Raw genomic sequence first — 22,891 nt, 5'->3', positions numbered from 1 at the left:
AAGAAATAGGCCTTAAGTCAAAAAAATCAATAATGTAATGTTCAAAACTGCTGCTGGAAAGACAGACGTTCATAATGCAGTCAGCTAGTTCCAACTGTAGGTAGGCTGGTCTTCCAGTAGGTGTCGGCATATGATACGTAAAGTCCTTCCCCGATCCCTCCCAGACCCAGCAGAACAAAATATACTCCACACAACTACAGCTCCCACAATCCCCTCTGATTTACGCTTTCTTCTTTTTGCAGGAACAGGAGTAGTTTTGGTAGTAGCAGCCGATATTATGTGTACGTGGTAGTTTAAACTGTTTTCTCCTCAATAAATCAACATATCAGATACCCGACGGACATCATTCAGAGACCGACGATGCCTCCGCGAAACCAAGATTTCGGACTGAAAAAGTCTGGAGGGGCCAGGAGCGGGTCCGTGATTAACTTCAGACAAACTGTTAACTCCGGCTCTTTACGCCGCAGCTCTGCTGTCTTGCCATCGGTGCTGACGTTTGCTGTGATCGTGGCGTCCGGGGGCCTTCTGCTCATGATAGAGAAAGGAATGCTGAATAGTATGGAGACACCACCACCTCGGGGATACAGCAAGAGGTCAGGCTACCTCAGACAAACCCGACATCTTGAACCAGCTGTGGACGCAGAATCCCAGGTAAACGGAAGCCAGTCTAAGATTCCCAGTAGCCTACCACTTGATTTGGCGCGATATGATTTGGAAGAATATGACTTTAAAATACCTTAGTTGGCCTACAGATGTATTCATTTCCAAATTACTTATTATTACTCCATTATTCATGTTTTTGTCACAGGATACTTTGTGTAAACAAATAATGTAGGCTATTACTTCAACATCATGTAAAAAAAAAAAAGTACATGTTGCAATCTCGTCATGAAATGTTAGGCCTTGCTTGAGCACTACAGATATTTAATAGAAATCAAATGCTATTTGCCCATGAAAATGTCATGGGATGCATTTGCTACATCGTTTACATTTTCTTAGTGGTCTACTCTGATGGAATACATATCATAACATGCTGTGTAGGAATTAGATTGACTCCAGTGATATTGTATTATTATTTTGTAAGTCTTACGTAATACTAGTTTATGTATTTTTTCTTTTCTTTTACATCTTCCCCAAACCCCATTCAGATTCTCCAGGAGATCCGTAACCGCACCATCCGGACCATGTGTGGTCAGAAGAACATGCCCCACAGTGTGTGGTCCCTGAGCCCCCTGCAAAGGAAAACCCTGCTGCAGCACATCCTGGTGAACGACGAGCACCGCTTCCTCTACTGCTATGTCCCCAAGGTGGCCTGCTCCAACTGGAAGAGGGTTCTGAAGGTCCTGAGTGGGGCTCTAGAGAATGTGGATGTCAACATTAAGATGAACCACAAGAGTGACCTGCTCTTCCTGTCCTCCCTGAAGCCTGAGGAGATCCGCTACAGGCTGAAACACTACTTCAAGTTCATGTTTGTCAGGGAACCTATGGAACGCCTGCTCTCCGCTTACAGGAACAAGTTTGGGGAGATCAAGGCATACCAGGAGAAGTACGGTGCTGAGATCATCAGGCGCTACAGAAAGGGCCATGCCAAGGATACAGCAGTGGCTGGGGATGATGTGACCTTTGCTGAGTTTGTGCGCTATCTGCTGGATGAGGATGTGGACCGCATGAATGAGCACTGGATGCCCATCTACAACCTGTGCCAGCCATGTGCCGTGTCCTATGACTTCATTGGCTCCTATGAGCATCTGGAGAGTGATGCGGACTATGTGCTACAACGTATTAGTGCACCTCCACATGTCCACTTCCCTGAGAGACAGACGTGGTACAAGCCTGTCACCAAGGAGACGCTGCACTATTACCTGTGCAGTCTGCCTCAGAAGCTTCTCAGGGAACTCCTGCCCAAGTACATTCTAGACTTTTCCCTGTTTACTTACCCCCTCCCCAACACAACCACTGAATACTGCAGACATTAACTGCAAGATGGTATTTTATACTTGAAAATTATTATTTTTATACAGTATCTTGTTACACATTCGCCATTTATTTTTTATTCCGAGGGAACAAGCAGTATTTTGATATGTTACTTTTTACATTAGATTTGTTACAGCATTGGGAAACATGAATGTGTTTGAGTATATGCATAAAACCACAAACTTGAAAGGAATTGTATTTTAGAAGGAAAGTGGTAATGTTACTGAATCAAATCAATTAGTTTCCATGCATTCCACTTAAACACTAAGAAATTACTCAACTGTTACTGTCCAATTGCTCTAATAACTGTACAGTCCATCTGGGCTTCAACTCAACATTGACCCAACTGTCAGCTAAGTATTAAAGCCCCGATAACACATTTGTATTTATATTTTGTAAATACATTTTCCTCTACACTTTTATGGGCATTTCTTATGGGTAATTTAAAGGCTGTTGTGTTGTCTCTGATGTTAGGTACAGATGAGTGCAGTGAATTAATTTTGTACAAAACTTTATTTGAAGGAATAAGTTATTAATTTAGGCATAATGGGAATAATATGTAACATTAAACACGTAAAAATACCACAGAACACAAAAGCTGAACTAATGAACTACTCTCCTATCAGTGGTCTAATAACAAAGTCCTAACCAAGCTCAGATTCTTATAAATACATTTGGTAAAGGTATCTCAGTCCAATCGCCTATGGATGTCCCAAGTAAAAGCAGAAAATGTACAGTACTTCCATCAAGGTACACTTCAATTTGACAATACTATTAGTAGATCAATTAGTCGATATTCTTCATGGAAAAACATAATATAGACAATCACATTCTTCAAACTATTAGCACTGGAATGATCTTTGGTGAGAGGACGGCATGATTTCAACTTTTATCCAAGTTATTGCATCCTTCATAGGGAAGGAGGAGGAAGCTGACATTTTAGACCATTAGAAGCTCTATTTTGTTGGACACATAATAGTTGCCAAGTTGTGTGTGAATAGTTTGTGTGATGCGTCCAAACTGATACCCTTTCAGGCTTCTCACTCACTTCTCCAGCTCCTTCATTTCCCTGTCTGTCCTGTGTCTCTACTCCTTAAAGCTCACGATTCTGTGGAGGAAAGGGGAAGTCACAATTACAGGTTTGAATACAATCAGTGTGATCATTAAAGTCTCTGTTTTATAGATGGTAGATTATCGCAGTGATTGCAGAATAATGGATGTAAAAGTAGGAAGTGGTGTGATGTGTGTGTGTGCAAGGACGTACGTAGTATTGTGAGTGTAACTCACTTCTCTGGTGACCGGTCGGTGGAGCGCTCTGGAGTTCGCAGGATGGAACGTTCCGGGGAGGGGGGACGGGGACTCAGAGATCTGCTCAGGGGGGAGGAGCTCCGCAGTGAGGAGAAAGACACACCTTGCCTCCGCATCTCCTGCACAGCCCGCTCACTGAGGTAGAGAGACAACAAAGGCATGAGGGACAGATAGCAGCCCACAGCCTTTTCAATTACACTCAAACATTAATTTGGATTATTGAGGTAGGTGACTGATAAGCAGGGCACATAAAGAGTCATTCAGCTCACCGCTCAAAGCGCTCAGTGGTCAGCTGTCTCTTCAGCACGTCCATCTCTGTCTGCAGCTGAGAGACTTTCCCTCGGAGTAGTGAAACCTCCCTTGCATGCCCTGCCCTGCACACACAATACACACACGGTTAATCATCTTTATTAAATCAGTAAGACTCAAGATTGTGTGTAATCAGTGGGTCTGTGGAGAAGTACATTTGTTGGCTCGAGGATTCTTTAGGACCATCTCTTACGTTTTGCTGTCAGCTAGGGCGAGTCTGTCCCGCAGAACCTTCAGCTCTGACTCCCTCTCACTGGTGCTCAGATGGGTGTGGAACTCCTTCTGCCGATTGGAGGAGAGAAGTGTCTCTAGGTTACGGACAGTCAGCCTCTCACTGGCCAGCTGCTTCTTCAGCAGCTCTGCCTCCGAGCGCACATCCTCCAGCTCTCCTGTCACCTACGAGAGCAGCACAAGCCCATAGACAGACATAATGAAGGGCGGAGTCGACGCTACACAGACAGGGCACATCATATTGTTATAACTAGGGTTCCTGCAAGGCCTGTATCGCAACTTATTGGTACATGCATTGTGTGTGTGTGTGTGTGTGTGTGTGTGTGTGTGTGTGTGTGTGTGAGATAGACATAGTACCAGTCAAAACATTGGACACACCTACTCATTCAAGGGTTTTCTTTATTTATACTATTTTCTACATTGTAGAATAATAGTGAAGACATCAAAACTATGAAAGAGAACATATGGAATCATGTAGTAACCAAAAAAAAGTGTTAAACAAATCAAAATATATTTGAGATTCTTCAAATAGCCACCCTTTGCCTTGACAGCTTTGCACACTCTTGGCATTCTCTTAACCAGCTTCATGAGGTAGTCACCTGGAATGCATTTCAATTAACAGGTGTGCCTTGTTAAAAGTTAATTTGTGGAATTTCTTTCCTTCTTAATGCAGTCAATCAGTTGTGTTGTGACAAGGTGGGGGGGGGGGTATACAGAAGATAGCCCTATTTGGTAAAAGACCAAGTCCATATTATGGCAAGAACAGCTCAAATAAGCAAAGAGTAACCACAGTCCATCATTACTTTAAAACACGAAGGTCAGTCAATCCGGGAAATTTCAAGAACTTTGAAAATTTCAAGTGCAGTTGCAAAAACCATCAAGCGTTATGATGAAACTGGCTCTCATGAGGAACGCCACAGGAAAGGAAGACCCAGAGTTACCTCTGCTGCAGAGGATAAGTTCATTAGAGTTAACTGCACCTCAGAAATTGCAGCCCAAATAAATGCTTCACAGAGTTCAAGTAACAGACACATCTCAACATCAACTGTTCAGAGGAGACTGCGTGAATCAGGCCTTCATGGTCGAATTGTTGCAAAGAAACCACTACTAAAGGACACCAATAAGAAAAAGAGACTTGCTTGGGCAAAGAAACACGAGCAATGAACATTAGACCGGTGGAAATCTGTCCTTTGGTCTGATGAGTCCAAATTTGAGATTTTTGGTTCCAGCCGCCGTGTCTTTGTGAGACGCAGAGTAGGTGAACGGATGATCTCTGCATGTGTGGTTCCCACCGTGAAGCATGGAGGATGTGGTGTGATGGTGCTTTGCTGGTGACACTGTCGGTGATTCATTTAATTCAAGGCACACTTAACCAGCATGGCTACCACAACATTCTGCAGCGATACGCCATCCCATCTGGTTTGGGCTTAGTGGGACTATCATTTTTTTCTTCTTCAACAGGACAATGACCCAACACACCTCCAGGCTGTGTAAAGGCTATTTTACCAAGAAGGAGAGTGATTTAGTGCTGCATCAGATGACCTGCCCTCCACAATCCCCCGACCTCAACCCAATTGAGATGGTTTGGGATGAGTCGGACGGCAGAGTGAAGGAAAAGCAGCCAACAAGTGCTCAGCATGTGGGAACTCCTTCAAGACTGTTGGAAAAGCATTCCTCATTAAACTGTTTGTGAGAATGGCAAGAGTGTGCAAAGCTGATATCAAGGCAAAGGGTGGCTATTTGAAGAATCTCAAATATATTTTGATTTGTTTAACACTTTTTTGGTTCCTACATGATTCCATATGTGTTATTTTCATGTTTTGATGTTTTCACTATTATTCTACAATGTAAAAAATAGTAAAAATAAAGAAAAACCCTTGAATGAGTAGGTGTGTCCAAACTTTTGACTGGTACTGTATATTAACTGTGTGTGTACATAACAGAGATCAGTTATATGTCACACTTGCTTAGTCTGCCCAAATGAGATAATCACAATGGATAGGAATCTAAAGTAAAAGAACATGAAACAACTAAATAAGCCAAGAAGAAGATTATAAACTCAGCAAGAAAATAAACGTCCTCTAATTGTCAACTGCGTTTATCTTCAGCAAACTTAACATGTGTAAATATTTGCATGAACATAACAAGATTCAACAACTGAGACATAAACTGAACAAGTTCCACAGACATGTGACTAACCGAAATGGAATAATGTGTCCCTGAACAATTGGGGGGTCAAAATCAAAAGTAACAGTCAGTATCTGGTGTGGCCACCAGCTGCATTAAGTACTGCAGTGCACCTCCTCCTCATGGACTGCACCAGATTTGCCAGTTCTTGCTGTGAGATGTTACCCCATTCTTCCACCAAGGCACCTGCAAGTTCCCTGACATTTCTGGGGGGAATGACCCTAGCCCTCACTCTCCGATCCAACAGGTCCCAGATGTGCTCAATGGGATTGAGATTCGGCTCGTTGCTGGCCTTGGCAGAACACCGACATTCCTGTCTTGCGGGAAATCATGCACAGAACGAGCAGTATGGCTGGTGGCATTGTCATGCTGGAGGGTCATGTTAGGATGAGCCTGCAGGAAGGGTACCACATGAGGGAGGAGGATGTCTTCCCTGTAACGCACAACGTTGAGATTGCCTGCAATGACAACAAGCTCAGTCCGATGATGCTGTGACACACCGCCCCAGACCATGACGGACCCTCCACCTCCAAATCGATCCCGCTCCAGAGTACAGGCCTCGGTGTAACGCTCATTCCTTCGACGATAAACGCGAATTTGACCATCACCCCTGGTGAGACAAAACCGTGACTGGTCAGTGAAGAGCACTTTTTGCCAGTCCTGTCTGGTCCAGCGACGGTGGGTTTGTGCCCATAGGCGACGTTGTTGCCGGTGATGTCTGGTGAGGACCTGCCTTACAACATGCCTACAAGCCCTCAGTCCAGCCTCTCTCAGCCTATTGCGGACAGTCTGAGCACTGATGGAGGGATTGTGCTTTCCTGGTGTAACTCGGGCAATTGTTGTTGCCATCCTGTACACGTGGTCTGCCACTGCGAGGATGATCAGCTGTCCGTCCTGTCTCCCTGTAGCACTGTCTTAGGCATCTCACAGTACGGACATTGCAATTTATTGCCCTGGCCACATCTGCAGTCCTCATGCCTCCTTGCAGCATGCCTAAGGCACGTTCACGCAGATGAGCAGGGACCCTGGGCATCTTTCTTTTGGTGTTTTTCTGAGTCTGTCGAAAGGCCTCTTTAGTGTCCTAAATGTACATAACTGTGACCTTAATTGCCTACCTTCTGTAAGCTGTTAGTGTCTTAACGACCGTTCCACAGGTGCATGTTCATTAATTGTTTATGGTTCATTGAACAAGCATGGGAAACAGTGTTTAAACCCTTTACAATTAAGATCTGTGAAGTTATTTGGATTTTTACAAATAATCTTTGAAAGACAGGGTCCTGAAAAAAAGTGAAACAGGTGGAGGATTGGGATGCAGTCAGAGTTTGCTCACCCTCTCCAGCTCCATGCTCTTGGAGGTAAGCTGGCGGGTGCTGAGCTCTTTGCTGGAGTCCAGTTTGACACAGAGCTCCCTGACGGAGGCCAGGTCAGAGAGCAGGACAGTCTTCTCCCCCCGGGCCGCCTGCAGCTCCTCCTCCAGCCGGGACATGCCCCGGGCCAGGGACGACACCTTGGCTTCATACGCCTGCAGGGCATTCATGTGCTGTAACGTGGGGACAGAACAGGGATCCTCATCACCAATTGCAACAATGCAAGTGATTTCAGTATTGGGTAGAGGCAGGCAAGCGCAGACAACATAAGTTACTGGACATTTTAAACAGAACTTAAACTCTCCCCATTTAACACTTTGCCAACAGCATTTTTCTCCGCCCACATTGCCCCCACAGTCTCACCTCCTGGATCTCTCTCTCCTGATGTCCCACAGTCTCTCTGAGGTGTCGTCTCTCCGTGTCTGAGGAGAGCAGCTCCAGGCGGATGGAGTTGTTGAGGCCCTCAGCGTGCTGCAGCTTCAGCTCCCGGTCCTCTGACTCACCATGGGCCATCTGGAACCGCTCCAGCATCTCCCTGTTCTCCTGCTCCTGGGAGACACATTACTTAATCTGTTTAAAACTATTGGAAGGACTCCATAGCAACTGGAGGATGTGTACTTGGCTAAACACTGGAAAGACAGCCATTATCAATTCCAGTAGATACATACAGTTGAAGTTGTAAGTTTACATACACTTAGGTTGGAGTCATTAAAACTCGTTTTTCAACCACTCCACAAATTTCTTGTTAACAAACTATAGTTTTGGCAAGTCGGTTAGGACATCTACTTTGTGCATGACACAAGTAATTTTTCTAACAATTGTTTACAGACAGATTATTTAATGTTCACTTATAATTCACTGTATCACAATTCCAGTTGACTGTGCCTTTAAACAGCTTGGAAAATTCCAGAAAATGATGTCATGGCTTTAGAAGCTTCTGATAGGCTAATTGACATTATTTGAGTTTATTGGAGGTGTACCTGTGGCTGTATTTCAAGGCCTACCTTCAAACTCAGTGCCTCTTTGCTTGACATCATGGGAAAATCAAAAGAAATCAGCCAAGACCTCCGAAAAAAAATTGTAGACCTGGTTCTTCCTTGGGAGCAATTTCCAAACGCCTGAAGGTACCACGTTCATCTGTACAAACAATAGTATGCAAGTATAAACACTATGGGACCACGCAGCCGTCATACCGCTCAGGAAGGAGACGCGTTCTGTCTCCTAGAGATGAACGTACTTTGGTGCGAAAAGTGCAAATCAATCCCAGAACAACAGCAAAGGACCTTTTGAAGATGCTGGAGGAAACAGGTACAAAAGTATCTATATCCACAGTAAAACGAGTCCTATATCGACATAACCTGAAAGGCCACTCAGCAAGGAAGAAGCCACTGCTCCAAAACCTCCATTAGAAAAAGCCAGACTACGGTTTGCAACTGCACATGTGGACAAAGATCATACTTTTTGGAGAAATGTCCTCTGGTCTGATGAAACAAAAATAGAACTGTTTTGCCATAATGACCATCGTTATGTTTGGAGGAAAAAGGGGTTTGCTTGCAAGCCGAAGAACACCATCCCAACCGTGAAGCACGGGGGTGGCAGCATCATGCTGTGGGGTTGCTTTGCTGCAGGAGGGACTGGTGCACTTCACAAAATAGATGGCATCATGAGGAAGGAAAATGATGTGGATATATTGAAGCAACATCTCAAGACAGCAGTCAGGAAGTTAAAGCTTGGTCGCAAATGGGTCTTCCAAATGGACAATGACCCCAAGCATACTTCCAAAGTTGTGGCAAAATGGCTTAAGGACAACAAAGTCAAGGTATTGGAGTGGCCATCACAAAGCCCTGACCTCAATCCTATAGAACATTTGTGGGCAGAACTGAAAAAGTGTGTGTGAGCAAGGAGGCCTACAAACCTGACTCAGTTACACCAGCTCTGTCAGGAGGAATGGGCCAAAATTCCCCCAACTTATTGTGGGAAGCTTGTGGAAGGCTACCCGAAACGTTTGACCCAAGTTAAACAATTTAAAGGCAATGCTACCAAATACTAATTGAGTATGTAAACTTCTGACCCACTGGGAATGTGATGAAATAAATAAAAGGTGAAATAAATCATTCTGTCTACTATTATTATGACATTTCACATTCTTAAAATAAAAGTGGTGATCCTAACTGAACTAAAACAAATTCTTTACTAGGATTAAATGTCAGGAATTGTGAAAAACTGAGTTTAAATATATTTGGCTAAGGTTTATTGTAAACTTCCAACTTCAACTGTAATAATCAAATTGTAATATCTACACTAGAATACAATCCTTTTGAGGGAAACATCTAGTGTGAATTTACTACTGCTGTGTAGTGTTACCACTCTTACCTTTGCAAGCATCATATTCTCTATCCTGGCCACTTCTGAGATGTAGGAGTGAACTCTCATCTTCAGCTCGTCTTTCTCATGCAAGGCCTCCTCCATCTCAGCATGCACAGCCTGGACACAAAACACGTGCAAATGAGACCCATGAAAACAGAGTGTGTATGAAATGTTTGCATCCCAATTAAATAAAGAACGTGTAGGGTAAATGTGCCCCCAAGTTAGATACGTCTATTGTGGGTGACAGAAATTAAACCAATCTAGTTTGTTCTGTTCACAAAAGCTCTTTGTTATCCAACTGTGCTCTGTACCTGGTTCTCCCTGGTCATAGTGGCTAGGTCATCCTGTAGTCTCCGGTTCTCTCTCAGGGCGATCTCTCGGTCTCTCCCCACTCCAGACAGCTCCTCCTGGGCAGATTCAAGTTGTCTGCGTAGACTGGCTATCTCCCGCTCACGGCTGCTCAGTGCCCCCTTCAGCTGACTGCAGGTACAACACAATATCACTGATCCACTCACACATATTCGGTAGACATGCCTCTCACACAAATGCACATACAACTCAAAACACAAGAGAAGAGTACACTTACTCTAGGGAGTTCTCCATGTCTTTAACAGTAAGTCTAACTTCCTCCAGGGTCTTCTCCTGCAGAATGAGAGAGAACAGTGCTTGCTCTCTGCATGACTGCCTACTCCTATAGTTCTAGTCCCTCTAACACGAACAGGCCAGTCACTGGTATCTAGTGCCCTACCCTCCTGAATAGCTCGTCCTGCAGCAGGGCCAGGCTCTCAGTCTTCTGGTCCACGTCATCCTGCAGAGTATCCTTCTCCTTGTCCAGAGCAGAGATAGTCTTCTGGAGCACAGTAACTCCGTCTCTCTGGGTGGAGCCATGGCGACTCAGCTCAGCTAAAAAAAAACAAAAAAAAAACAGAACATCTCTGAATAAACAAAGGGAAACTGTGTAAGATATCTAAACCCTGCATCCACAAACCCTCACCTATTTTCTCCTCCAGTTTCTCCATCTGCTTGTGGGCAGCATGAAGCTCGTTGGTCTTCACAGAGAGCCTGTGCTGTGTGTCAAACAGAGACTGTTCCATCTGCTCCTGCAACAGCCTAAACATAGAGCGGGAATGAGCCATTTCCCATCACTAACAAATGAATATGACATAATGACATCACATCCATACAAAGAAAGACGGACACGACAGACAGTACCGTAGTGCGCTGGACTCGGCTCTCTGCTGGGCTGTCTCCTCTGCAGTGTGGACCAGGGCAGTGGACCGAACCTTCAGCTCCTCCTCTATAGCCACCCTGTCCTCCTTCAGCACTGACACCTGGGACCGCAGGTCCAGACGTTCCCTCTCCAACTGGGGACCAAAACACACACCATAACTCACTCTACTCCTGGTACAATATGCATGCAAGATCAGCTGAGGTGGTAATAATGGCAGAGGCAGACATGGTTGTAAAATCTTTGTAACGTGTTCGATCTACAAAAAGTAATATGATCAACTTGAACAGGATCATTTTGCTTTGATTTGGTGAGAAGGTGATCCGTCTCACAGTCTTGATGGTTTTTTCCAGGTTCAGGATCCTCCTCTCTTCCTCTCGGTCTGTGAGAGCACAGGTCTGGGCAACTTTTAGTTTCTCTCTGAGTGTGTCCCTCTCGGAGGTGATCCTTTGTAGGTCAGCATCAGCCTGCTCCCTCTCCTCCTTCAGCCTCAGGACCTCTGTGGACAGCTCTGATCCTATACGGGCCTGCCTCAGCTCCTCCTGAACCTACAGTACAGACATAGATGTACACAATGTCATAGACCAGCCTTACTCAACAGGTGGACCGCGGTCCAGATCCGCACTCAGAAAGGGGTCAATGCGGGTCCTGATTTTAAAAAAAGACATGGCACATAAGGCATGGTAAGATGTGCAGAATTGCAGGAAATTCGCTTTAAAATGGCAACATTATCTCTCCGACCCATGGCAAAATGTGTAGATTTGCACGAAATGAGCTTTAAAACAACATTTTCTCTCCGCCAACAAGAGGGGTGTGAACAGTTTGGGGTCGCGAGGTCGGTGTTCGTTACTATGCCGATAAATAATAATATTATTATAATAATATGATAATATCCATCCAGACCTTTGCCACCTAGGAAATGTGTCTGTGACCGGACAGTAGTGGTACTTGAGTGCCCCTGTCATAGACTGATAGTAGCTGCTTTCAAATACTGATCCAACTGAGGGTGTAAGATGCGTATTTGATACCTGAGTTGATAGGTATGTTTAGACTTTCAATATTTGGTACTACACTGAAGCAGTCTTTTTCATTTGATATGCCATGTCCTGGACGGGCCTGTCTCACCTTTTTGCACTGTAAACTAAGCTGGTCCCTCTCAGCAGTAAGGGCCTTGACGTTGGTTTGGATGTCCTCCATGTGTCTCTCAAAACCCAGCAGTACAGCCTGGAGCTCATCTCTCTCCTTCACTGTCCGGGAGAGCTCCAAATCAACATTGTTCCCCTAAATAACACACAAAAAGAAATCCTTTAACATACATGCAAACATAATAATGGATATAAGACTTACAGTAGTACCATGAGTTTATGTATGTATATACAGTAAATGAGAACATAATGTATTCTTTGCATTAGTGGACTGGCTGGCTCTCTCACCCTGCCATGCCAGCCTGCTCTCCCCCTGGGGCTCCTGCCCCTGCCTGGGCTGCTGCGGGTGGGGCTGGGGTCCATGAGCCCTGGTCCTCTGGCCCTGCGGTAGCGCTCAGCCTCCTGTCGGTAATAGTCCCTCTCCTCTTCCAGGCTCCTGACAAATGCGTCCAGGCGAGATGGGGAGCGTTCCTTCCCACACACACCGTGTTTAGACCTCATGCTCTCCAGCTCAAGCACCAGCTCTTTATCTAGGAACAGCAACCAGAGAGTCAGTCGTGCTTAGGCCAACTATAATCAATGAGAGACATTTGAGTCCCAAAGTTCCAGTGGTACAGGAGAGAAACACTGCTACTCACCAGCATCAGTCATTTTCTCTAGTTTGTCCTGAAGCCTCCTCTTCTCTTCCTCCAGGAAGTTAATCAGTCCCTCCATCTTCTCATTCTGCTCCCTGAGCTCCCCCAGCTGGTCCCTCAGATGGTCTTTCTCGTAGTCTCCCTCAGCCTGGTCCTAAAACATCCAGTCAGAGGAGTCAGACACAGCTATGATATAGTGAGTAAAATGCTGCCCAGATTAAGCTGACCTTTAACAACTATCTGGTAAAACAAGGATGTGGTACTGTAACATAGACATTCTCTAGTCATTGAGACGTTAGGTTTTTACAACAGGAACGTGTAGGCTACAAGCCTTTGTCGCTCCCTCGGGCTCGTGCAGTGGAGGAGATCTTCGTGGGCTATACTCAGCCTTGTCTCAGGTTAGTAGGTTGGTGGTCTGTTGATATCCCTCTGGTGGTGTGGGGGCCGTGCTTTGGCAAAGTGGGTGGGGTTATATCCTGCCTAGTTGGCCCTGTCCGGGGGTATCGTCGGACGGGGACACAGTGTCTCCCGAACCCCCCTGTCTCAGCCTCCAGTATCTATGCTGCAATAGTCTGTGTGCTGGGGGGCTAGGGTCAGTCTGTTATATCTGGTGTTATTCTCCTGTCTTATCTGGTGTCCTGTGTGAATTTAAGTATGCTCCCTCTAATTCTCCCTCTCTCCTTCCCCTCCCGGAGGACCTGAGCCCTAGGACCATGCCTCAGGACTACCTGGCCTGATGATTCCTTGCTGTCCCCAGTCCACCTGGTCGTGCTGCTGCTCCAGTTTCCACTCTTCTGCCTGCGGCTATGGAACCCTGACCTGTTCACTGGACGTGCTACCTTGTCCCAGACCTGCTGTTTTCAACTCTCTCTCCCTCTACCACACATGCTATTTCAACCTCTAAATGCCCGGCTATGAAAAGCCAAGTGACATTTACTCATGATGTACTGATCTGTTGCACCCTCTACAACCACTGTGATTATTATTTGATCCTGCTGGTCATCTATGAACGTTTGAACATCTTGGAGAAAAATCTGACCTTTAATGGCCATGTACTGTTATGATCTCCACCTGGCACAGCCAGAAGATGACTGGCCACCCCTCAGAGCCAGGTTCCTCTCTAGGTTTCTTCCTAGGTTTCTTCCTTTCTAGGGAGTTTTTCCTAGCCACCGTGCTTCTACATCTGCATTGCTTGCTGTTTGGGGTTTTAGGCTGGGTTTCTGTATAGCACTTTGTGACATTTGATTATGTAAAAAGGACTTTATAAATAAAATGTGATTGATTGAAGCCTTTAAAAGACCAATAAATAAAAAGTAATACCCTTCTTAACTTTGTGATTACATCTTCCAAGTCTCTGTGTTGCTTTTGGATTTCTTTCTGTGGAGAAAAACAGGCCACAGATTTCTTGTCAAAAAAGATTCCCTCATATTGAACCCTCTGCCTGTCTTTATACAGTATTTCTCCTGTTCCCATTTATCGTCTCCCTCCTTTCTCACCTTGGCCTCCTGTAGTTCCAGGTCAGCAGTCTCCAACACCAGGTCCTTGTCCTTCTCCAGCTGCTTGGCCAGGTGGTCTATGTGGGTGAGCTCCTGACACAGCTCCTGGTTCTTGGCACTGAGGTCCGCCACCTCAGTGGAGGCATCCTTCTTCCTCTGCTGCAACCCCTGAACCTTCTGCTCCAGAGTCCTGTTAGTCTCCTGCAGGTACTCGATCTGGGAACACGACACCGAGAGGTCAATGTGTGGTAAGTGCTCAAAGTACTCTTAAAAACCCTGGGTTGATGGTTGTTGGTGTCGACAGATACAAGTAAGTTATGTGTGGTCAGTTTCAGTTTGAGGGTAGGTTGTGGAGATCAGTTCAATGTGTGGGTAATACCCATTGTTGAAGTGGGTCAGGGTTTGGTTTTTACCTGCAGGTTAAGGTGGGCAATCAGTTTCTCATTGCTGATGGTCTGAGCCTCTAGGGAGATGACATCATGAGGACGCCCTCCATCAAGTGCTCGACTAAGACGCACAATCTCCTTGTCTCGTTCTTCAACCTGTATGTGCAGGTGTTTGATACCGCCATGAGATCTTTCAAGGTCTAATTTCAGTTTGGTTATGTCCTGCTGCAGCTCCTGGATCCTAGAGTAAAATTCATTGCAGTTATTACAAGGGGTGTAACGGTACACATATTTGTACTGAATCGGTTGGGAGGGGGGCGTATAAATATATATACAGTTAAAGTCAGAAGTTTACATACACTTAGTCAAATACATTTAAACTCAGTTTTTCACAATTCCTGACTTTTAATCCTAGTAAACATTCCCTGTCTTAGGTCAGTTAGGATCACCACTTTATTTTAAGAATGTGAAATGTCAATATAATTGTAGAGAGAATGATTTGTTTCAGCTTTAATTTTTTATTTCATCACATTCCCAGTGGGTCAGAAGTTTACATACACTAAATTAGTATTTGGTAGCATTGCCTTTAAATTGTTTAACTTGGGTCAAACGTTTTGGGTAGCCTTCCACAAGCTTCCCACAATAAGTTGGGTGAATTTTGGCCATTCCTCCTGACAGAGCGGGTGTAACGGAGTCAGGTTTGTAGGCCTCCTTGCTCGCACACGCCTTTTCAGTTCTGCCCACAAATGTTCTATAGGATTGAGGTCAGGGCTTTGTGATGGCCACTCCAATACCTTGACTTTGTTGTCCTTAAGCCATTTTGCCACAACTTTGGAAGAATGCTTGGGGTCATTGTCCATTTGGAAGACCTGACTGCTGTCTTGAGATGTTGCTTCAATATTTCCACATAATTTTCCTTCCTCATGATGCCATCTATTTTGTGAAGTGCACCAGTCCCTCCTGCAGCAAAGCACCCCCACAGCATGATGCTGCCACCCCCGTGCTTCACGGTTGGGATGCTGTTCTTCTGCTTGCAAGCCCCCCATTTTTCCTCCAAACACGATGGTCATTATGGCAAAACAGTTCTATTTTGTTTCATCAGACCAGAGGACATTTCTCCAAAAAGTACAATCTTTGTCCACATGTGCAGTTGCAAACCGTAGTCTGGCTTTTTTATGGCGGTTTTGGAGCAGTGGCTTCTTCCTTGCTGAGCGGCCTTTCAGGTTATGTCGATATAGGACTCGTTTTACTGTGGATATAGATACTTTTGTACCTGTTTCCTCCAGCATCTTCAAAAGGTCCTTTGCTGTTGTTCTGGGATTGATTTGCACTTTTCGCACCAAAGTACGTTCATCTCTAGGAGACAGAATGCGTCTCCTTCCTGAGCGGTATGACGGCTGCGTGGTCCCATGGTGTTTATAGTTGCGTACTATTGTTTGTATAGATGAACGTGGTACCTTCAGGCGTTTGGAAGTTGCTCCCAAGGATGAACCAGACTTGTGGAGGTCTACAATGTATTTTCTAAGGTCTTGGCTGATTTCTTTAGATTTTCCCATGATGTCAAGCAAAGAGGCACTGAGTTTGAAGGTAGGCCTTGAAATACATCCACAGGTACACCTCCAATTGACTCAAATTATGTCAATTAGCCTATCAGAAGCTTCTAAAGCCATGACATCATTATCTGGAATTTTCGAAGCTTTTTAAAGGCACCTTAGTGTACGTAAACTTCTGACCCACTGGAATTGTGATAAAGTGAATTATAAGTGCAATAATCTGTCTGTAAACAATTGTTGGAAAAATTACTTGTGTCTTGCGCAAAGTAGATGTCCTAACCAACTTGCCAAAACTATAGTTTGTTAACAAGACATTTGTGGAGTGGTTGAAAAACGAGTTTTAATGACACAAACCTAAGTGTATGTAAACTTCAGACTTCAACTATATATATAAAAATATACATAAACACCACTACCGTTCAAAAGTTTGGGGTCACTTAGAAATGTCCTTGTTTTCGAAAGAAAAGCAATTTATTTGTCCATTAAAATAACATAAAATTGATCAGAAATACAGTGTAGACATCGTTAATGTTGTAAATGGCTATTGTAGCTGGAAACGGCTGATTTTTAATGGAATATCTACATAGGCGTACAGAGGCCCATTATCAGCAACCATCAGTCCTGTGTTCCAATGGCACATTGGGTTTGCTAATCCAAGTTTATCATTTTAAAGGCTAATTGATCATTAGAAAACCATTTTGTAACTATGTTAGCACAACTGAAAATGGTTGTGCTGATTAAAGAAGCAATAAAACTGGCCTTCTTGAGACTAGTTGAGTATCTGGAGCATCAGCAATTGTGGGTTCGATTACAGGATCAAAATGGCCAGAAACAAATAACTTTCTTCTGAAACGCGTCAGTCTATTCATGTTCTGAGAAATGAAGGCTATTCCATGCGAGAAATTGCCAAGAAACTGAAGATATCGTACAACGCTGTGTACTACTCCCTTCACAGAACAGTGCAAAGTGGCTCTAACCAGAATAGAAAGAGGAGTGGGAGGCCCCGGTGCACAACTGAGCAAGAGGACAAATACATTAGTGTCTAGTTTGAGAAACAGGCGCCTCACAGGTCCTCAACTGGCAGCTTCATAAAATAGTACCCGCAAAACACCAGTCTCAACATCAACAGTGAAGATGCGACTCTGGGATGCTGACCTTCTAGGCAGAGTTGCAAAGAAAAAGCCATATCTCAGAAGATTAAGATGGGCAAAAGAACACAGACACTGGACAGAGGAAGATTGGAAAAAAGTGTGATGGACAGACAAATCGAAGTTTGAGGTGTTCGGATCACAAAGAAGAACATTTGTGAGACGCAGACCAAATGAAAAGATGCTGGCGGAGTGCTTGATGCCATCTGTCAAGCATGGTGGAGGCTTGTACAGGGTAATAGGGATCTTGAAGAGGGAAGGCTATTACTCCATTTTGCAACGCCATGCCATACCCTGTGGACGGCGCTTGATTGGAGCCAATTTCCTCCTACAACAGGACAATGACCCAAAGCACAGCTCCAAACTATGCAATAACTATTTAGGGAAGAAGAAGTCAGCTGGTATTCTGTCTATAATGGAGTGGCCAGCACAGTCACCGGATCTCAACCCTATTGAGCTGTTGTGGGAGCAGCTTGACCGTATGGTATGTAAGAAGTGCCCATCAAGCCAATCCAACGTGTGGGAGGTGCTTCAGGAAGCAGGGGTGAAATCTCTTCAGATTACCTCAACAAATTGACAACTAGAATGCCGAAGGTCTGCAAGGCTGTAATTGCTGCGGAGGATTCTTTGACAAAAGCAAAAAGTTTGAAGGACACAATTATTATTTATATTAAAAATCATTATTTCTAACCTTGTCAATGACTACATTTCCTATGCATTTTGCTATATTTCCTATTCAAACTCATTTCATGTATGTTTTCATGGAAAACAAGGACATTTCTAAGTGACCCCAAACTTTTCAACGGTAGTATGTATGTATGTATAATAATAAATAATAATATAATATGCCATTTAGCAGACGCTTTTATCCAAAGCGACTTACAGTCATGCGTGCATACATTTTTGTGTATGGGTGGTCCCGGGGATCGAACCCACTACCTTGGCGTTACAAGCGCCGTGCTCTACCAGCTGAGCTACAGAGGACACACACGGAAAGTATTCAGACCCCTTTACTTTTTCCACTTTGTTACATTACAGCCTTATTATAAAATGGATAAAATAAATAAAAATCCTCAATCTACACACACAACACCCCATAATGACAAAGCGAAAAAACAGAAATAACTTATTTACATAAGTATTCAGACCCTTTGCTATGAGACTCGAAATTGAGGTCAGGTGCATCCTGTTTCCATTGATCATCCTTCAGATGTTTCTACAACTTGATTGGAGTCCACCTGTGGTAAATTCAATTGATTGGACATGATTTGGAAAGGCACACACCGGTCTATATAAGGTCCCACAGTTGACAGTGCATGTCAGAGTAAAAACCAAGCCATGAGATCGAAGGAATTGTCCGTAGAGCTCTGAGACAGGATTGTGTCGAGGCACAGATCTGGGGAAGGGTACCAAAAACGTTTTCCAGCATTGAAGGTCCCCAAGAACACAGTGGCCTCCATCATTCTTAAATGGAAGAAGTTTGGAACCGCCAAGACTCTTCCTAGAGCTGGCCGCCCGGCCAAACAGAGCAATCAGGGGAGAAGGGCCTTGGTCAGGGAGGTGACCAAAAACCCGATGGTCACGCTGACAGAGCTCCAGAGTTCCTCTGTGGAGATGGGAGAACCTTCCAGGACCTCCCACCAATCAGGCCTTTATGGTAGTGTGGCCAGACGGAAGCCACTCCTCAGTAAAAGGCACATGACAGCCCGCTTGGAGTTTGCCAAAAGGCACCTAAAGGACTCTCAGACCATGAGGAACAAGAGTCTCTGGTCTGATGAAACCAATATGAAGCATGGTGGTGCCAGCATCATGCTGTGGGGATGTTTTTCAGTGGCAGGGACTGGGAGACTAGTTAGGATTGAGGGAAATACGAACGGAGCAAAGTACAGACAGATCCTTGATGAAAACCTGCTCCTGAGCGCTCAGGACCTCAGATTGGGGCGAAGGTTCACCTTCCAACAGGACAACGACCCTAAGCACAGAGCCAAGACAATGCAGGAGTGGCTTCGGGACAAGTCTGAATGTCCTTGAGTGGCATTCAGACTCTGGAGAGACCTGAAAATAGCTGTGCAGCGACGCTCCCCATCCAACCTGACAGTGCTTGAGAGGATCTGCAGAGAAGAATGGGAGAAACTCCCCAAATACAGGTGTGCCAAGCTTATAGTGTCATACCCAAGAAGACGAGGCTATAATCACTGCTAAAGGTTCCTCAACAAAGTACTGAGTAAAGGGTCTGAATACTTATGTAAATGTGATATTTCAGTTTTTTGGCAATAAACTCTAAAAACCTGTTTTTGCTTTGTCATTATGGGGTATTGTGTGTAGATTAGTGAGGGGTAAAAACGATTTAATCTATTTAAGAATAAGGCTGTAACGTAACAAAATGTGGAAAAAGTCAAGGGGTCTGAATACTTTCCGAATGCACTGTACACACACAAACACTTTTTCCATGACATAGACTGACCACGTGAATCCAGGTGAAAGCTATGATCCCTTATTTATATCACTTGTTAGATCCACTTCAATCAGTGTAGATGAACGGGAGGAGCCAGGTTAAAGAAGGATTTTTAAGCCTTGAGACATGGATTGTGTATGTGTGCCATTCATAGGGTGAATGGGCAAGACAAAGGATTGAAGTGCCTTTGAACTGGGTATAGTAGTAGGTGCCAGACACACCGATTTGTGTCAAGAACTGCAACGCTGCTGGGTTTTTCAAACAATAGTTTCCCGTGTGTATCAAGAATGGTCCACCACCCAAAGGACATCCAGCCAACTTGATACAACTGTGGGAAGCATTGGAGTCAATATGGGCCGGCATCCCTGTGGAACACTTTCGACACCTTGTAGAGTCCATGCCTCAAAGAATTGAGTCTGTTCTGAGGACAACTCAATATTAGGAAGGTGTTCTTAATGTTTTGGACACGATCAATAGATTAGATAGAGAGAGAGTCAAATGTGCTGCTTTGTATGCCTCGAGTAAATCTCTGCTGAAAAATTAAAACAATTCAGGCTATTACAAGAGCGATAGGTATGTTTATAGCCGCGGATATGCGGCCATTCTCGATGGTTGAGAATATGAACTTCCCTCTAGCACCCATTTCAGCAAAAAGGTATTACACACTCAATAGCCTATAAAGCAAGCCAAAGCCAAAGTTATCAATGACTTGGCCAATGCACCCTGTGTTGCACTTCCTACAGATGGATGGACCTCCAGGGATACAGAGAGCTACTTAATTGACAGCCACATTAAATTAGCCCACCCAACTACCTCATCCCCATATTGTTATTTATTTTGCTCCTTTGTACCCCAGTATCTCTATTTGCACATCATCTCTTGCACATCTATCTATCATTCCAGTGTTAATACTAATTGTAATTATTTTGCACTATGGCCTATTTATTGCCTTACCTCCATAACTTGCTACTTTTGCACACACTGTATATATATTTTATATTTTCTGTTGTATTTTTGACTTTATGTTTTGTTTTACCCCATATGTAACTCTGTGTTGTTGTTTTTAAATCGCACTGCTTTGCTTTATCTTGGCCAGGTCGCAGTTGTAAATGAGAACTTGTTCTCAACTGCTTACCTGGTTAAATAAAGGTTAAATAAAAAATAAAAATAAATACCCCTGAGTGGGAGATAAGAAGTACTGCGCTACAGACACGCCCCCTTTATGAGAGTCACAAGTGCACATCTTTTTCTCTTTGTAAGAAGACATTATAGCATAAGCCTATACAATGTCTGAGCCATGTTTACATATTGATTTCACATGCATATTGCACTTTATTTTAGTGTTGTTGTTGAGTAATTGTGCAAATATCCCTTTGATGCATCTTGATGTGAATTGCATTACCATATTATTTATTTTTACTTTGTTAATATGATTAATAAAATACAAAATTAATTGCTTGCAAGTAATTAAACAGCTACAAGGAGGATCCCACCTGTCATCTGCCACCTGCAGAAGATCTGCGATGTATGGATCATCAGGCTGCGCCACAGGTTGAGTGGGGCCAGAGGAGGGCGGGATGAGCTCATCAATCTGCATCCGTTGACGTCTGAAAGGAATGCTGTGCTTTTTCCCTCCTGTCAAATCAGCATGGAACATTAAGGGAAACATCCTGGTCAACTGGTGTGTGGTTGGATAGAGACTGGATGTACACATGTTAGAAAAACAGGGCATGTAGCGGTGCTCTAGCTTAAGAACTTGAGTGAATAACTTGTGGGTGAGTAAGAAGTATGAGGTGTATGCCAGTGGATGTTGGGTCTATGTCCTACCTGGTGTCTGCACCACAGCCTGCATGTTCTTCTCCTGCAGCTGCTGAATGCGCTCCGTTTTGGCCTTGCTGTCCTTCTCCAGGGAGCGGACCTTGTGCACATACTGGTTGTTTAGGAACTTCAGGTCTGATGTCTCATGGTCCAGCTTTCTGATGTAGGCTTTGAGCTCTGAGACAAAGGGCAGTGACACGTTTCATATCAAAATATATGTATTGCCATTGATAACAGAATTAGTTAAAATGAATGGGTTAGACCGGTTATTTCTGTTATGAGAGGACAGTGGGATTCATATAGGAATGGACTGCTGCTTCACTGAATGATATTGTGTGGACTTATACCTCTGCTTACTCGGTCTTTCTCCTCCCTGAGCTTGAGGAGCCCAAGGTGCAGCTCGTTGTTCTCCCGGACCAGCCGGGCATTCTCCGTCTTGTATGGCTCCAGGAGGGCATCTAGATTACGGCTTTCTTTTTCAGTCTTCCCTGCATTGAGCTTGGCATTGCGCAGACTTTCAGTGGTGTGGACCAGATCACTGCAATATAGGCAGAAACACACAAACCTCATTCAGAGTAACATGGGAAGCAACAACATGTTAATATACAGTATCTCTCTATATAACCGGTAATTGACTATCATGGTCTCAGAGGTTAATATGTCTTTACCTGAATAATTTTTCCACCAGTGGCAGGGTCTCGATTCCTAATGGCTGTCTGTATCCCAGCTGATCCAGACGTTTCCGAAGGTTGATAAACTTCCTCTCTGCATTGGTGCTCATTGCTGCAGCAGCCTACAATGCAGGACATAGCAAAGATTCGTAGCTAGCATCTCCATCTGTGGTTATACCTAGTTTATTTGCTGACTATAGTTTATTGACTAGATAGCTAGCCAGTACTATTGGACTAGCCCAAGATGGACTGGTAGTGCATTGACAGTCAATGAAATGGGGTACTATTGGACCAGAGCAAGTAGCTAGCTCATTAATCTTGTCAAGCTGGAGCTAGCTAGCTAGGTCGTTCAGGCCAGGTAAAGTTATGGCAAAAGGGCAAACAGGATTTCACTGACAGTCTAGCTTGCTATAGCTATAAAATTATAATATATATATATTCTTGCCAGTAAACTTTAATTAGTAGCTAAATTATACTCACAAATCCACGGTCCGGTTAGCTAGATAGCTAAGTTAGCTAATCAGCTGTGATTGTTGACCTGACTTCTGTAAACAAAGTTATCGAACAAACAACGCTGAAAAGACTGCATGGGACGCTCACGTATGTGCCATGT

The 22,891-nt window shown here is 44.2% G+C and overlaps 2 protein-coding genes across 2 annotated transcripts; one reads left to right on the top strand and one right to left on the bottom strand.

Moving 5' to 3' along the window:
* The first annotated feature begins 222 nt into the window (after positions 1 to 222).
* Positions 223 to 2,353, top strand: LOC311148497 (carbohydrate sulfotransferase 14-like). The gene is made up of 2 exons (XM_084185478.1): positions 223 to 651; positions 1,149 to 2,353. The coding sequence occupies exons 1-2, from the start codon at positions 361 to 363 to the stop codon at positions 1,974 to 1,976; spliced, it is 1,119 nt and encodes a 372-aa protein (XP_084041604.1). The 5' UTR covers positions 223 to 360; the 3' UTR covers positions 1,977 to 2,353.
* Positions 2,354 to 3,021: 668 nt separating this feature from the next.
* cep135 (centrosomal protein 135) lies at positions 3,022 to 22,841 on the bottom strand. The gene is made up of 24 exons (XM_084185459.1): positions 22,759 to 22,841; positions 22,276 to 22,400; positions 21,955 to 22,145; positions 21,617 to 21,784; positions 21,283 to 21,424; positions 14,661 to 14,874; positions 14,248 to 14,463; positions 14,072 to 14,128; positions 12,755 to 12,905; positions 12,405 to 12,646; positions 12,097 to 12,252; positions 11,304 to 11,519; positions 10,956 to 11,107; positions 10,738 to 10,853; positions 10,492 to 10,646; positions 10,330 to 10,385; positions 10,055 to 10,223; positions 9,750 to 9,860; positions 7,740 to 7,925; positions 7,340 to 7,549; positions 3,785 to 3,987; positions 3,552 to 3,656; positions 3,262 to 3,417; positions 3,022 to 3,082 (listed from the first exon to the last, which is right to left on the bottom strand). Exons 2-24 carry the CDS (start codon positions 22,386 to 22,388, stop codon positions 3,061 to 3,063), a joined length of 3,507 nt encoding a protein of 1,168 aa, XP_084041585.1. The 5' UTR covers positions 22,389 to 22,400; positions 22,759 to 22,841; the 3' UTR covers positions 3,022 to 3,060.
* Positions 22,842 to 22,891: the final 50 nt, after the last annotated feature.

The sequence above is a fragment of the Coregonus lavaretus genome (genome assembly GCF_964263955.1).
Source record: "Coregonus lavaretus genome assembly, chromosome: 21".
Taxonomy (NCBI): Eukaryota; Metazoa; Chordata; class Actinopteri; order Salmoniformes; family Salmonidae; genus Coregonus; species Coregonus lavaretus.
Note: the sequence above shows the minus strand (reverse complement) of the source record. Positions and strands in the feature narration are given on the sequence as shown.